The sequence below is a fragment of the Epinephelus fuscoguttatus genome, linkage group LG22 (genome assembly GCF_011397635.1).
Source record: "Epinephelus fuscoguttatus linkage group LG22, E.fuscoguttatus.final_Chr_v1".
In the NCBI taxonomy this organism is placed as follows: domain Eukaryota; kingdom Metazoa; phylum Chordata; class Actinopteri; order Perciformes; family Serranidae; genus Epinephelus; species Epinephelus fuscoguttatus.
The window spans coordinates 7,216,843-7,232,804 of NC_064773.1; the positions used below are offsets into that span (position 1 = coordinate 7,216,843).

Here is a 15,962-nt window from a genome sequence, read left to right on the forward strand (position 1 = left end):
ATGAGTTTCCTCCGTGGTTCAGCCTTAGAGATAGGGTGAGGAGCTCGGACATCCGGAGGGAGCTTGGAGTAGAGCCACTGCTCCTTCACGTTGAAAGGGGTCAGTTGAGGTGGTTCTGGCATCTGATCAGGATCCTCCTGGGCGCCTCCTGTTAGAGGTGTTCTGGGCACGTCCCACTGGTAGGAGGCCCCGGGGCAGATCTAGAACACACTGGAGGGATTACATAGCTCATCTGGCCTGGGAACACCTTGGGGTCCCCCAGGAGGAGCTGGAAAGTGTTGCTGGGGAGAGGGACGTCTGGAATACTTTGCTCAGCCTGTTGTACTGGCGACCTGGCTTTGGATAAGCAGATGATGATGGTCGGTTCCTCTCCAAAACAAACAGACTCTGTGATTTAAACCAGTAAAACACTGAATAACAATGTGAAAACACAAATGGTCCTATCTAGAGCCAGCGTTTGGTTTGTCCATTCTGGGCTACTGTAGGACACTTACAGTATTCACAAAAACAGGCACATCTCTATTTTACTTCTGTGCAATTATAAAAAAGCAGCAAATTAAAATACATGAACAATAAAGGTACTCATTCCATCTCTGTCTCTGCACAGCTGTGACCCTCACACAGGACAGTGTGTGTGCAGGGAGCACATGTTTGGACGGCGCTGCGATAAGGTGGAGTCTGGCTTCTATTTCATCTCTCTGGATCACTACACCTACGAGGCAGAGGATGCCACGCACGGACCTGTGAGTGTGTTTATCATTGTACTATGCCAAAAATTTACCCAGACATGTAAATTACAGCTCTGTTGATTTTTTTTCTCTCTGTCAGGGTGTGACGGTGGTACCGAGGCCGTACCCTCTGGATCGCAGTCCTACGTGGACCGGTATGGGCTTTGCTAATGTGCCAGAAGGAGCTCACCTAGAGTTCAACATTGACAATGTCCCAGAGTCCATGGACTATGACATCCTTATTCGCTATGAGCCGCAGGTAACTGGATTTGTCTTTATACGTTAGGCAATTATTCTTTTCCATGAAGTTGTCAGACACTTAGAACAGTCTCCCGAGTGAAATCGAGATCACATGGGACGCCATAACCAGGTGGCTGGCATAGTGTACAGGAACATCTGCACTGAGATGGGCTGGAAGTTCCAGATCTTCCAGATCCAGACTGACAAACTGGTGATGGCTAACCAACCGGACATCGTGTTGATGGACAAACAACGGAAGAAGGCAGTGGTGACAGATGTAGCAATCCAAAGCGACGGCAACATCAGGAAGAAGGAACGCAAGCAGCTCGAAAAATACCAAGGGCTGAAAGAGGAGCTAGAAAACATGTGGGGAGTCAAGGCAACAGTGGTGCCCATATGGGCCAGTGTCAGCCACTGTTGTCCCCATTAGTCACTAAGACACAAAAACATGAAAAATTAGGGTCAAGGTCTGAAATTTTCAAAAGTTAACCTTCAAGAATAAAAATAATGTGTCTGTGTGTGTTTGCAGCTGCCAGAGCAGTGGGAGAAGGTGAACGTCCGAGTGCAGCGTCCCGTCTTCAACCCTCCAGACTACTCCGCTCACTGCAGCAACTCCATCCAGAGTGGAGACGAGCAGTCCATCTCTCTTCCACCTGGATCCAGGTAAAAACCTGAGTTCACTTTACTGTGTCTGTGTGGTGACACATTCACTGCCACACACTGACCGACCGTCTGTTGTGTTTCAGACACGTGTTGCTGGTGAGGCCGGTGTGTTTCGAGGAAGGACTGAACTATACCGTCCGTCTCAGTCTGCCTCTCTACTCGTCAGCCAGTGAAATCCAGAGCCCGTACACACTCATCGACTCCGTATGTTGAGTTTCATTCCTTAACTCCACACTTATCTTAAAGGACCTGTTCTCCTGTCGGTCTTTTTAACTACTAAGAGATAAAACTATAGATGCTACAATCAGCCATGATTGGTTGCTTATTTGGTGCCTTAACCATCTAAAATAACTCCCTCCACTCTGTTACTCCACTCCTTCAAACCTGTGTTTTCATTATGGTTTCCCTTCCCCCGACCCCTCGTCTATCTCGTCCTCCTCCTTGTCTCCTTATAGTTGGTGCTGATGCCTCGGGTCAGGGAGCTGGACATGTTCCATGGGGTCGATGGTGAGGGAGCGTGGGATACGTTCCAGCGCTACCGGTGTCTGGAGAGCAGCCAGAGTGTCGTCAAAAGCCCCTTGACCGACATCTGTAACGACTACATCTTCAGCGTCTCTGCTCTGCTGCACAAAGGAGCCATGGGTGTGTAGTTTAGTGTGTGTAATGTGTGTTTGTACAGAGGCATTTTCTTATTAGAGGTCCAGTGTGAAGGATTCAGGAGGATATATTGGCAGACTATGTCTTCATTAGTTTATAATCACCTGAAACTAAGAATCACTGTGTTTTCATTACCTTAAAATGAGCTGTTTATATCTGCATATGGAGCGGGTCCTCTTCCGTGGAGTCCGCCATGTTGTTTCACAGTAGCCCAGAGCGGACAAATCAAACACTGGCTCTAGATAGCACCATTCATTTTTTCTCGTTGGCAACTGTAGTTCTCCTACACCAGGAGTTGGCAACCTTTACTGTCAAAAGAGCCATTTTTGACCCAAAATGATTTAAAAAATCTTGTGTGGAGCCACAAAACATATTTGAGCCTTATAATGAAGGCAATATTATTAGCATATTATATCGAAATTAGCCGATACTCATAGTCTTAGCATAAGATGGGCACTATTTATGATTATTTGGTGATTTATCTTTGCAGAGCTGACAGTAAAAGCAAACAAATCTGTCCACACACTTCCAAATTCTCTATTTTATTACGAGACTTTCACTTTTTTGGATTTGGCTTCCATAGCTAACCAGCTAGGAAGACTCAAGACCAGCCACTGCTATCGAGGATCGGCAAAATTTGGATGAAAGGTGCCAGGCAGCAGATGTATTACGTATATTTTAGTTGTTGAAATGTGAAGGAAAAAAAACTCTAGTCATTTCCATATAATTTGTTCGTCAAAGCCACAGGGAGCCACTAGAGAGGCGCTCCAGAGTCACAGGTTGCAATCTGTTATCTCACCATCAGATGGCACTAAATCCTTTACACTCGACCTTTAACTCGATTTCTTCTTGAAAAATTATCAATTCAAAGATAAAAAAGAGCTCTTTTTAATTATTTCTATCCAGTTTCTTTGTTTTACTGGACTTTTACTTTTGTTTATTTGGTTTTCTGTCTATTATTCACAGCTACACTACAACTAATGAATATTATTAGTATTATTTCAAGTATTCTAACAATAGATTGGTCGATAAAATGTCAGAAGTGAGTGAAAATTGTCCATCACCATTTCTTCAAGCCCAAAGTGACATCTTTAAATCATCCAACCAAAAGTCCAAAACCCACAGATGATTTTTACTGTCACTTGTGTCAAAGAAAAGCAGCACAGAACTGGAACTCACTGATTATTAAAGTAGTCGCTGATTATTTCCTGTCTGTCAATTAACTAATTGTTTCAGCTCTAACAACAGTGGTGCCTTATTTAATATGTCAGATGCCACCAAATTTAACATTGATGACACTGAAAAAACCCCTTTGCTTGCCTGACGTTGAACCCTGAGCAAACATAATATAATCACAGACATTTGTATTTATTGACTTACCTAAAGGAGGAGTTAATCATTCATCGGGGAGGATATAGTCACTGCTCTGCATACTTCTGTTTTACTTGTAAAATTTATGTGAGATTTTAAAATTTAAAATATCCCAGATAAACTCACTCATCCTGTTGTTTTAATTATTGTACAATAGAAATTTCTCTTAACATAAATCTCCACGTTTCTGTACCTTGTCTTTGCTCCCAGCATGCCAGTGTGACCCTCAGGGTTCACTCAGCACCGTGTGTGAGGCCAGTGGAGGTCAGTGCCGGTGTCGACCCAACGTTGTTGGCAGGAACTGTGAGCACTGTGCCCCGGCTACGTACCTGTTCAGCCCCTCTGGCTGCAGATGTAAGTGTCTGACGTAAATGTAGTTTGATGTTTATTTAACTCAGAAACAGGAAGTGTAATGACTCAAACTTCACCCTCAGCTTGTGACTGTGACCCACGGGGCGCGGTCACTTCTTTCTGCCACGAGGCGACGGGTCAGTGCGAGTGTGTTCCAGGGGCCACAGGGCGCCAGTGTTCCCACTGCCTGCAGGGCTTCTGGGGCTTCCCTCAGTGCCGACCGTGCCACTGTAACGGCCACAGTGAGTACTGCCACCCTCAGACCGGAGAGTGTCAGGGCTGCAGGGACTTCACCACCGGACACCACTGTGAGAGGTACGCCCCACAAAGCTGAGTCAGAAGGATTAAAGTCAAAGCATCTCCCATATTGACCTTTCTTTACCTCCAGGTGTTTGGATGGTTACCATGGTGACCCAGAGCTGGGCTCAGGTAGCCACTGCCGCCCCTGTATGTGCCCCGATGGGCCGCGCAGTGGACGCCAGTTTTCTGACAGCTGTTACCTTCTGGCTAACACGAACCAGCTGGTGTGTGTGTGCAGCGCCGGCTACAAAGGTATAGAAACACACACGGAGCATCTCACAGTAGTTAGGAATAACAGATTTGTTTTTATGTAAGCAGCTTTTTTAATTGCTCAAAGCATCACATGTTTGCGTACATCATCGCGTCTTCACATCAAACCCAAACATCACCTCAGGTCCCCTCTAATTAACCCGCTGAACTTAAAAAACATGAGTTCACTTCCTGTTTCCTGTCCTCGTCCAGGTGCCAGGTGTGATGAGTGCGCTCCTGGTTATTTCGGGAACCCTCTGGTGCCTGGTGGGCGCTGCATGCCCTGCCAGTGTAACGGCAACATTGATATGCACGACCCCGGGTCCTGTGACGCTCGGACGGGCGCCTGTCTCAAGTGCCTGTACCACACTGAGGGCTACGGGTGTCAGCACTGCAGACAGGGTTACTACGGCGTTGCTGCGACTCAGAGCTGCAGGAGTGAGTACAGATGTTTATGTGACACTGTGACTTACTGTATGTACGGGTATATACATGTATACATGATTTAGCATGTCTGATATGAATTTAATTTCTATATCAATACAAATTTAACACTTTCGCCTCAGACTAAGAAAGAGGGTTCCTAGTTTTTAGGGTGTGGGAGCCCTTCTGTGCGGAGTTTGCATGTTCTCCCTGTGTCAGTGTGGGTTTCCTCCAGGTGCTCCAGCTTCCTCCCACAGTCCAAAGACATGCAGGTTAACTGGTGACTCTAAATTGTCCGTAGGTGTGAATGTGAGTGTGAATGGTTGTCTGTCTCTATGTGTCAGCCCTGTGATAGTCTGGCGACCTGTCCAGGGTGCACCCCGCCTCTCACCCAGTGTCAGCTGGGATAGGCTCCAGCCCCCCCGCGTGGCTTTTAGACTGTGGGAGGAAGCCGCAAACTCCAGACAGAGAGGCTCCACTACCCTGGGTTTGAACCAGGAACCCTCTTGTTGTGTGTTTAAGTTTGAAAATCTCCCAAAATTCTGCTGTGTTCCTGTAAATATAAAGATAAATCACACAAACTACCTTCACCAATCTTACCCCAAAGACGCAGCTATAACCTGAACCTCTTCCCTCCCCTGTGCAGAGTGCATGTGTTACTCAGTGGGCACCTCACCTCGGGCCTGTTCGTCCCCTGATGAGTGTCAGTGTGACCAGCAGAGCGGTCAGTGTCCCTGCCAGCCCAACGTGGTCGGTCAGAACTGCAACCGCTGTGCCCCTGATACATGGAACATCGCCAGCGGGACGGGCTGCCAGCGCTGCGACTGCGACCCCGTCCACTCCTTCGGATCCTCCTGCAACGAGGTGAGTCAGACGCTGCGATGAAATCCAGGAGCCGTATCCACTCGCCAACATCCAACATCTGTCTGCATCATTTCCTGCATTAGCATCGCTGCAGCTGCTCCGGTTTGCTCTCCCACGTTATGATGTATAGCTGAACTGAATCCCAGCGCTGCACCACAAACTCTCGTCTCTCAATGAAATGCTGTTTCCAGTTTTCCTTACACAATGCTGTGGCTGGTTGGGATGCTTTCCAAACAATTCTCACTGAGAATAAAGCTGCAGGGCGGCAGTAAATCACTGTGACCAACCTGTCTAATCACCGAGTGTTTGTGTGGGGTTTTTTTATATACAGACTCCAGCTGTTTGGGAATTGCTTTTCTTTGCAGCTCTGTTTTACCCACACTCACAGATCTGCATGTGAATCCACAGAAACGTGCACATACAGAGGAGACTAGTGTGCACACACTCACACACACAAACATTTGGGTTTCTGTGTTTACTGGCTGCTTTCCATCAGAGGAAGGAAGTCTCAGAATACACTGTGGAATAACTGAATACACATTTCTGTAAGAGGAGCGAGTTGTATCTAACTACAAAGGTCCATTGTGTCTGAATGGGACAGAAAAGACCTGAAACAAAACACATTAGTCCGGAACTTTAACAATTTAAGACACAAATCCTCCATCTATGTTTTATTTTTCTAACCCGTACACCCACTGTCTGATAATATTTTGCTGACCTGATGTTATTTGTGTTTTGGTGTTCCCGCAGGTCACAGGACAGTGCTTGTGCAAACCCGGTTTTGGTGGGAAGACGTGTCGAGAGTGCAGGGAACTCTTCTGGGGGGATCCAGAGGTCAAATGTCACGGTAGGTCGTGTATATATCTACATGGAAAAAAAGTTTCCCAACACGTAAGGGAGGTTCATGAGTCTGTTCTGACACATCTATTACTTCAGTTTATTTTATATGAATATTTAATATCTGAAAGTTGTGTTTGCAGCTTGTTTCCGCTGCCCTCCAGTGGACAAGTCAGTTCATAGAGGTTTAAATACGTGGTTACAAATTCTCTCCTTTGCAATGGGGCGTATTTCAAGAAAGCAGAATTCAGAAATCCAGGCCAACGGATAAAGCGAGGCTTGACCTGGTCTAGTCGGTGCTTTGTGGCTTTATGCATTTCATGTTGCGACCAGGTGAAGCCACGTGACCATGAAGTCAATCACAGATTCACTGATGCTGAAATGGAGACACATGCTGCATGATTTACACTCACTAAGCACCAGCTAATAATGGAAGCATACGAAGAAGCAAAGCATGTCATATATGTAAAAAAAAGAAAACAGCAGCTTTAATAAAACAACGAGAAAAAGCATGCGGACCAGCTGAATGCATTATAGGTTGCATATTAAAATGATGTATTTTCTTGCATCATTTATCTTTGATAAAGTAATTTCTTGCAATGATTAAGTCTGCCTTTACCAACAGACTGTTCACACCGAAGTAAACTCAGGCAACATGACTGTATCACATGACAGACGGCCGGTCTGACCCGGCGGCTCTCATATCTCTGACAATGTTGCAGAAAACTTTCCAAACAGCCATTATTTTCATAAATTGACCACATATTGGGAATCTAAAGAGTTGAAGAGAATTTAAAGGGATAATTTGGAGTTTTTGAAGTGGTGTTGTGTGAAGTACTTATCCATAGTACGATATTACAAACAGTAGGTGGCCGTCAGAGCGCCCCTAGTTTGGAGAAGCAGGCAGGAGTACCAACATGGAAGCTAAGTAATGCACTGCTGTGGATGGGGGCAGCAGCAAAACATATTTTAGCCACTGAAAAATTCCAGCGATAAAGCCATTAAAGGCTTCAGTTCCTCATCTATGCTCTCGTCAAAGCCACCAGACTAATTGAAGCCCGCTGAACACGGGAGCTGCTGGTCTACGGCTGACTTGATGAGTTAGTGAGTTCATGTTATCGTGTGACTTTGGTGACTCCAAACCAACCATTTAAAACATCAGCTGAATGCATAAGTAGCCTCAAAAGGTTATAAGAGGCCCTGTCTGGTGTGAAAAATTGCCCTTATCACCTTTGCAACTTTATCTGCCATCTCTAATTATCTCAACAACTGCAATAAAATAATAATAATTATCTTTATTTCTAAAGCGCTTTTCAATCAGAGTTACAAAGTGCTTTACATGTCAATAATTAAAACAGAAAAGACATGAAAACAAAAACTTTTAAAAGCACTGATAGTGTTAAAAACTGAGGAAATAGAAGACAGCTTAAATGAACTTAAAACTTAAAGGAACTTAAAGGTTCTCCGATAAAAGTATGTTTTAAGAAGGGACTTAAAAGAGATCACTGAGTCGGCCAACCTGATTTCCTCGAGCAGATTCTTCCAGAGCCTCGGGGCCCTGACAGCAAATGCTCTGTCCCCTTAAGTTTTCAGCCGGGCCTCTGGAACAGACAAAAAGCCTCTGCTGCCCGAGAACCTCAAGGACATAGAAGTCGGAGATATAGCTGGGAGAGAGATCAAGAGCCTTAAAAGTAATCGGTAAAATCTTAAAATCTAGGTATAATATATTCATCTAACCTCTCACAACGGCAACATGTGCCACTGCTTTCATGAAACGGAGTCACGACTAAAGTCAGGCGGGATAACTGGAAAATCTCAGCTTTATCTGCATCTAGGTTTTGTGGAACTGCAGCCAAATTCATTCTGGACCTCAGTTTGTAAAACATATTCACAGTTTGACTGAGGTCAGGGACGAGACATGGCAAGCCAAGAACATGTTGGGACAATAAAAACTCCTTATTAGCCTTGTTTGTATGTGTAAGATCTCTGTCCTAACACTGGGGGGGGGGTAAAGAAGGCCACGAGTCCTTCACTGTTCACCCAATAAGGATGTGAACGCTCCTAGACAGCCTTAAATCTCGTGGTCGCTGTTTAATTTCAGATCCAGTGTGCTGGAGAGAACGAAACAATGGAAAACATCACTGTCCTCATGCTTCCTGCCTGTACTGTATTCCTGTGGTTATATTTCCTTTTACACTCATTAGGTCTTTTTTTTCATGCAAGTGGTTGGAGTTCTCATGAGATATGATTCGTGTGTGTGCAGCTCATTATGTACAAGGAAACATACCACTGTGACTGTGAAAGGACTTTGGAATGAGCTGGTTACATGTCAGCTGCAGTGAATCAGCGAGCTTGTGTGCAGTTATCGGTTTCAGTTCCAAAAAGTTTTATTGTGTGCTGAACAAATTGCTGGAGAGTCCATCTGCAGAAATGTGCACCTCACAGTAGCTGGCTCGCCCTCAGAGAAAGAGAGAGGGCGAGGAGAGGAGAGGGGATCTGGGACTGACCTCTTGTTCCCCGCTCATGAGAACCAGATGTTCTGCAGAACTCCCAGGCATCCCATTTTCGTCATGCACCAACGCCCAGAGCACTCTCTTGAATTATTCCCACTGTATTCCCTAAAGGTCTCCAAAGCTGCTAAACCAGCTGGACCTCACTGCCTCTCCGCACAGATGATACTTATGTGCAAATTCACGGGAAATAATCTGAGCTCCGTGGCGGCCGTACTGAGAAACATGTGGGAGTAATGTGCAGTTATGTGAGAGAGTGTTGATAACAAAGCCTCGAAAGATGCGGCAGCAGCTGAGAGGTTGTTCTTCTGTCCAGATTTAGACGTCAGAAGTTAAAATGTTTGTCTTGTCGGCATCTTTGCGTGAGGTGATTTAAGGGAACCAAACCGGGCGACTGTGTAAAGTATGTGGCTCTTGTATTTGCACGTAATGGCCCTTAATCACCACGTTTGCTCTGACCCTAATGTGCTTTTAAAAACAGGTGTAATATTTCACCATGACAAAAATGAAACTTCAAACCAAGCCCTCACCTTCTGCTCCATAAATCACACAAATACGTGCAGCAGCACTGATGGTGGAAGCCTCTCGCACTCTGCATTCCTTCTGTCTGACTTACACCAAACCTCCTCCTCGTTATTGTCGTCTTCTTCTCTGTGGAGGGCGGGCAGCCCTGTGGAGTGCCTCGATACTCAGTGGGTCAGTCTGACCTTAAAGGTCACGTTCATGTCTGAGGTTATTTACCGGAGATGGTGGAAGTTGAACAAACTTTCTTTTTAAATGGTTCATTTCCCCGGGAAGATGTACAAACATTAAGCCATTACACGTTTCATCTAACTGTTTATGGAGTCCTTTAGGCCTCGCTTAAGCTTTAGACAGAAAACAAGTTATATAATCAGGTTATATTGTTCTTCTTTGACTCCTGTGATACTTAAGTCATAATACATAATGTAAATGTCTCAGATAAGGACAAATACTTACTATACTTGATGACAGTGACCGCTGACAAAAGCATTTATTCGGATGGCCACTCAAAGCACTTTTACAGTCACATTCACACACACACACACATATGTGGCTGATGCTACCATACATGGTGCCACCTGCTGCTTGGTAACCATTCACATGCACTCACATATGGCCCACAGCCATTGGGAGCAGCTGGGGTTCAGTATCGTAGATAAAGGATACTTTGACATGCGGACTTGAGGAGCCAGGGATCGCAGCGACGATCATTTGACTAGTGGACAACCTGCTCTACCTCTTACTGTACCTTACTGTTTCACCAGCCAAAGGGGGAGTGAAAGAAACCCCAGAATGGCATTTCACATCTCTATAGTTGCATTTTTTTCAGTGCTGTGTCCACAATTTTTGCCAGGAACATCCTGAACAAAACAGAGGGCAGAGTCCCTGCAGATAAATACACCACCACACACTTCTTGTGGGTCATAATGACTGAAAAAGATGAACTTTTATATGAGTCTATACATTGTTTTTGTGGAAAAAAAACTTGCATTGTATAATTTTATGAGAAGGAACAAAGCATGAAATCCAATCACAATCCTCCCCATTACCACTAGCTCCTTAGAACAGCTGAAATATCGTCAATAGGACGGTCCTCCATCGCCTGAATAGTACAGAAATGATAGATAAGCTGAAAGTCAGGCTCAATATTAAAAGAGAGAAGGAGAGATGACAGAAAGCAACAAGAACAAGACATAATCACAAAGTCTTCAGTTTACTGAAAGCTCAGAAAGTGGCCCCACATCTTTTGGATTTTTTTTTTCTGAGTTACCAACTGAGTAGTGGATCTTTTCAAGATAAAGGCAGGACATAATGTCCCTGGGACAGCGGGGCAGCATCCCTTCATCTGATAAGGACTGCCCGTCAGGCCAGCAGAGAAGTGAAAGACAGTGTACGGCGTTGCGTCAGAGTCAGTTGTACATCATCCTCTCTGGTGGTGCCAAAGAGGGTTGGACTGCAAGTCAGAGTTGAGGATTTAGGATAAAGTTTTCAGATATTTACCCTCGGTAACAGATGTGCTGCTCGGTTGGGAAGCAGTGGCACTCATTCATAGAGTGTCAGACACATGGCATTCCTGGAATTTAAGCCCATATTGTATAGAAAGATGGTTCTTGTTTCTTGTTGTAAGTTTTCAGCAGCGTAGACGCATAAATTTGACGTTATTTTGCAATGCGCAACTGTCAGAAAAACAATCCGGTATCGATTAAAGGAGTTGATTTACTCTGACGCATTTGATGATGATGGACCATACAATTCTGAACTGGTCCTCAGCTGGAACCAGTTCTTGATTACCATCTGTACTTAAGTGAATTTAACGTAGAAAGTATTCAAAATTGACAATTTACATTATGTTTTGTCTCTAAAACTGCCTGAGGCTTTAGGGGGTATAACTTATATTTACTAACTATATCTCAGTTGTATAGCAGATGCCTCTTCCTGGATCCCTGACTTTCTTCTCTGTCTCTTTCCAGCTTGTGATTGTGACCCTCGGGGAATCTCCAGCGAGCAGTGCCATCGTGCGACCGGTCAGTGCACCTGTGTGGAAGGTGTGTCCGGCCCACGGTGTGACGTGTGTGCTAGGGGCTACCAGGGAGAGTTCCCCTTCTGTGAACCCTGCCATAAGTGCTTTGCCGTGTGGGACACCGTGGTCGGCGAGCTGACCAATCAAACTCGACGTCTGGAGGCCCAAGTAACTCAGCTCCAGACCAGCGGGGTGACGGCACCTTATAAAGACTTAGTCAACAGCCTGGAGAGAAACGTCAAAGCTGTCAGAGACATATTGGAGAGCAACCCTGCAGCAGTGAAGCTGGAGCAGATTCAGGAGCTGATGCATCACATCACGTATATTCATAAACAAATAGAGATCTACAAAAAGATGTAGCAGACACATTTTTTATTTGAGCTCATTACTGTGTTGTCTCTCCAGCGGTGTGATGTCTTACCTCAATGGAAAGCTAAACACAACGGAGGAGACCTTGAACCTTCTTCACAGTGATGCCAATGCCACCGATGCAAACTTGGACACACTGACTGACGAGGCCAACCAGCTGGAGCAGAGTGTCCAGGAGCTGAGGCAGCAGGTGTACAACGCCAAGAATGCCAACATCCAGGGTGAGAAACCACTGCATGAGAGAAACTGTGTGTTTGTAAACATTTAACTGACAGGGAAACCATCAAGTCATCAGCATATTGCTTGACATTTATCCTGTTATACCTATTCTCACCTTGTCTCTAAAAACTGCAGCGCTTTGTTTTTAAAAACATGTTTGTTAGTTAAGTTCTTCTCCCAAAAAATATCAACAGATTTCAATTAAATGTGGTGGAGAGTTCACGGTGGCATTCCACAAATTGGTTTTACATGATTTCTTTGCACTGTAAGATTTGAGCATTAAAAAAAAAAAAAAGAAATCTGCTGTTTGTCTCAAACTGACAGCACTTACCCGAAAGAAAAAATCAGATCTATGCTTCTGGAATATAGCTATTTTGATGCAGATCCTGGTCAAGTTGCAGTTTTAAAAAATCTGTCCATGAAATGACAAATAACAGATTGTGCAGCCTGAGCAGGTGTATGCACTTTTAGTATAATAAGTATTATAGCTTTGGTGTAACTCTATCAAGATAATAGACGGCATATAGAGGCTTCTATGTACCTTAATTTCCAGTTGACCAGAATGGGACCTTATTCTGGAAAAAATATGTACCGTTGCAAGAGAAAAATACATTTTTGATCCCGTTGAGTTGTGCCATGAAAAACACATATGAGGTTTGCAAGTTTATAAGATAAATTTGCAAGTCAAAGTAGTCACAGTTTGTGGTCATGCTATTTAGTTTTGTGTGAAACTGCTCAATGAACTACATCTCTTGTCTTGCAAAATAAACACCACCAACACCAGTTGGCTAGTAGCTTAGGTTACTTAGCAGTGGTCCATGCACAAATGTAACTCTATCTGACCTGATGTGTTTTACCCAGTGACTCCAGGTCTGTTTATCAGCTGGGAAGTTAAAGCATGACTTGTGTTAGTACATCCCGCTGTGAAACACACAGGCATTGTCGCTTCAGTGATAAAGAAAGTTAAGACATCATTTACGCAGGGTAGTCTTTCTAATTATGTATTTTCACAGTCGACAGTTATCTTGTAACATTATCTTGTAAATTCATCATAACATTATATGTCTAATTCATGGCACAGTTCAAACAGGATCAAAAAATGATTTGTTTCTCACAGTCAACTACTCTATGTATTTTTTCCAAAATAAGTAGGGGTGTAACGATACGATCGATCCACATCGATACATCGATTCATTGATTAACAATCCGATTATATCGATGCAAAATGAAAACATCGATCCATATCGTCATCTTAAAGATACACATTTATTTTGAAATTCACATAGCACGTCTGTGTCACCATTTCTGGGCAAGCGCGCCTCTGCTCAAACAACAAACAGAGCTCAGAAATAAAATGGTCAAATCATATTCTGGTTGTTTTTGAGAGTTGATGTAAATGATTGCGTTTGATGGGCATATGATATCGCGTCATATCGATCGCAGGCTCCTGAATCAAATCGAATCAAAATCGTATTGTGACAGACTTTGTGATATCGGCAAACATCGTATTGTCATCCAAACATCCTGGTGATTTACACCCCTAAAAATAAGGTCCCATGGTTGTCCACTGGAAGGGGAGGGACTTCAGCTCTATGGTCAACACAGGATTCCTGACATGCTCCTGAAGTGGCTTTTATAACATCGTTTTTCATTGTACAAAAGAGCTGAGTCATGCTGAACCTCTGCTGAAAACCACCAGTAACTGACGAGAAATTTTATGCCACTATATTCATGTCAAGTAATCCAGTTTCAAATAGCGTACTGTTGCTGACGTCCCCCCATACATTCACCTCTCACAGTTCCATGATGACGCGGACAGACATCAACCCGTTGTGTGTTTTCAGGTGCCATGGACACCATCGCAACCGCACACATGCAGTCTACGATGGCAGAGCTCCGTGCCAACATGTCCACCACTGATCCCGGAAGCACAGTGGAGAGCTCAGCAGCAGTACGGAAAGCCACTGAGGACAAACTGGGCAAGGCTCAGAAGGAGTTTGACCGCAAGCACCAAAGAAACTCACAGAAGCTGGACAAACTGTCCACCGAGCTGGAGAAATATGACCTGTCACCGCTCAGTGAGAAGGTGAGAAAGTAAAGTTTCATCTATATGCTGAATGTTGTTTAATATTTGCTGATTAAATATTCACTTACACTTTTTTTAATCCTCTCCCTGCAGACGTGTGGTGGTGCAGCTGAAGGTGACAACTGCTCTGGCTCCACCTGCGGCGGTCTGGGCTGTGTTGGCGAGGACGGTGCGCCTCAGTGTGGCGGAGAAGGATGCGAAGGCCTCGTCACGACTTCCGAAACTGCTCTCAAATCAGCCAAAGAACTGGACAAGGAGATCCTCGCAGCCATGCAGGAGGTAGACGAGCTCTCCAGGATGGTGAGTGAACATTGTAAACCGATGTAGAATAACTCAAGACGGATTTGAGCACGTTGCTGATTTTGTTTGTGATCAGGTGTGGGAGGCCAACAACCGCGCAAATGAGGCCAAGGTGAACGCTATGGAGGTGCTGATCAAATCCAACCGCAGCAAAGAGAGAGTGGAGCAGAGCAACGAGCAGCTCCGCAACCTCATCAAAGAGATTCGAGACCTGCTCACCAGTGAGTACTACACAAACAAGTAACCTTAAATCTAGTTTCTGTTGGCAGCTTGATAAACAAAAATAACTGTTGGACTGAGTCTATTCAGCCTTTCAAAGAGGGAGAAGGAATCAGCTATGTTTTTGTCCCTGATAATCCAGATGAAAAGGCAGATGTTTCGGTGATTGAGGCAGTGGCCAATGAGGTGTTGGCTCTGGAGATGCCGACCTCGACAGAGAAGCTGCAGGAGCTGACGAAGGAGATCAAGGAGAAGGTCGGCACTCTGACCAGCGTGGAGACGATCCTCAGTCAGAGCGCTCAGGACATCCAGGCTGCAGAGATGCTGCTGAAGGAGGCCAAGGCTGCCAGGTAATAAGCACACCTCAATTTACCCTTTGCTAAGCCCCGCCCCTTTGTGATGGTCCGACAAGCTGTCAGATTAAGCATGGAGCCTACACTGTAACAAACCGCACTCCCTGAGGACGTATGATCATATTTTTGGAGAAATGAAAGAGTGACTCCAGAGAGAAGCAGACAGAGGGGTCTACAGTCTGTGTTTGAAGGATATATCCAGGATGTCAAACTGACTCAGCAGCAACAACAGGTTAAAAAGACAAAGATAGTTAGAAGCTAAAGCCGAACTATAGGCTACAGATCACAGTGTAAAAGTGAACCACCACATCACTGCTGATCGCCACACAAGACAATGAATAGAAAGGGAAACTTTGCTGATATTGAACCAGCTGTGTGGCATCACAGTGTGTGCAGATGAACCGTGTTTGGCTGGTTCCTGTACAGCAGGGTCAGTCTTTGTTTCACTGTTATAATCATTACAAAGCAAAAGCAGCATGTGTATACATTCAGTAGGCTATATCTTCAGTAGCTAGCTAGCTAACCCTACACTTTTCAGGGTTTGATTTTGGTTTTGGAACAGGGAAGAAACGTATATCTTTTTCCAACCTCTCCAGGTAACGAGTATCATTAATACACGACGTGCCCCAGGCACAACATTTAGCTCCAAATCCACAAAACCAGCCTGAAAATGAAGGAAAT

The 15,962-nt window shown here is 44.7% G+C and overlaps 2 protein-coding genes across 4 annotated transcripts in view; both read left to right on the top strand.

Moving 5' to 3' along the window:
• Positions 1-15,962, top strand: part of dclre1c (DNA cross-link repair 1C, PSO2 homolog (S. cerevisiae)) — a 126,997-nt gene that overhangs the window by 54,772 nt on the left and 56,263 nt on the right. The gene's annotated exons all lie outside the window — the stretch shown is intronic.
• The window catches only part of lamb1b (laminin, beta 1b), a 44,955-nt gene that overhangs the window by 24,454 nt on the left and 4,539 nt on the right, over positions 1-15,962 (top strand). Inside the window, exons 13-29 of the mRNA XM_049566793.1 lie at positions 608-743; positions 829-987; positions 1,498-1,631; positions 1,715-1,835; positions 2,087-2,273; positions 3,870-4,013; positions 4,094-4,325; positions 4,399-4,562; positions 4,773-4,997; positions 5,629-5,846; positions 6,597-6,693; positions 11,686-12,055; positions 12,141-12,325; positions 14,168-14,409; positions 14,503-14,709; positions 14,786-14,930; positions 15,071-15,278. Coding sequence (XP_049422750.1) covers positions 608-743; positions 829-987; positions 1,498-1,631; positions 1,715-1,835; positions 2,087-2,273; positions 3,870-4,013; positions 4,094-4,325; positions 4,399-4,562; positions 4,773-4,997; positions 5,629-5,846; positions 6,597-6,693; positions 11,686-12,055; positions 12,141-12,325; positions 14,168-14,409; positions 14,503-14,709; positions 14,786-14,930; positions 15,071-15,278 — 3,174 coding nt within the window. The remainder of the gene's footprint in view (positions 1-607; positions 744-828; positions 988-1,497; positions 1,632-1,714; positions 1,836-2,086; positions 2,274-3,869; positions 4,014-4,093; positions 4,326-4,398; positions 4,563-4,772; positions 4,998-5,628; positions 5,847-6,596; positions 6,694-11,685; positions 12,056-12,140; positions 12,326-14,167; positions 14,410-14,502; positions 14,710-14,785; positions 14,931-15,070; positions 15,279-15,962) is intronic.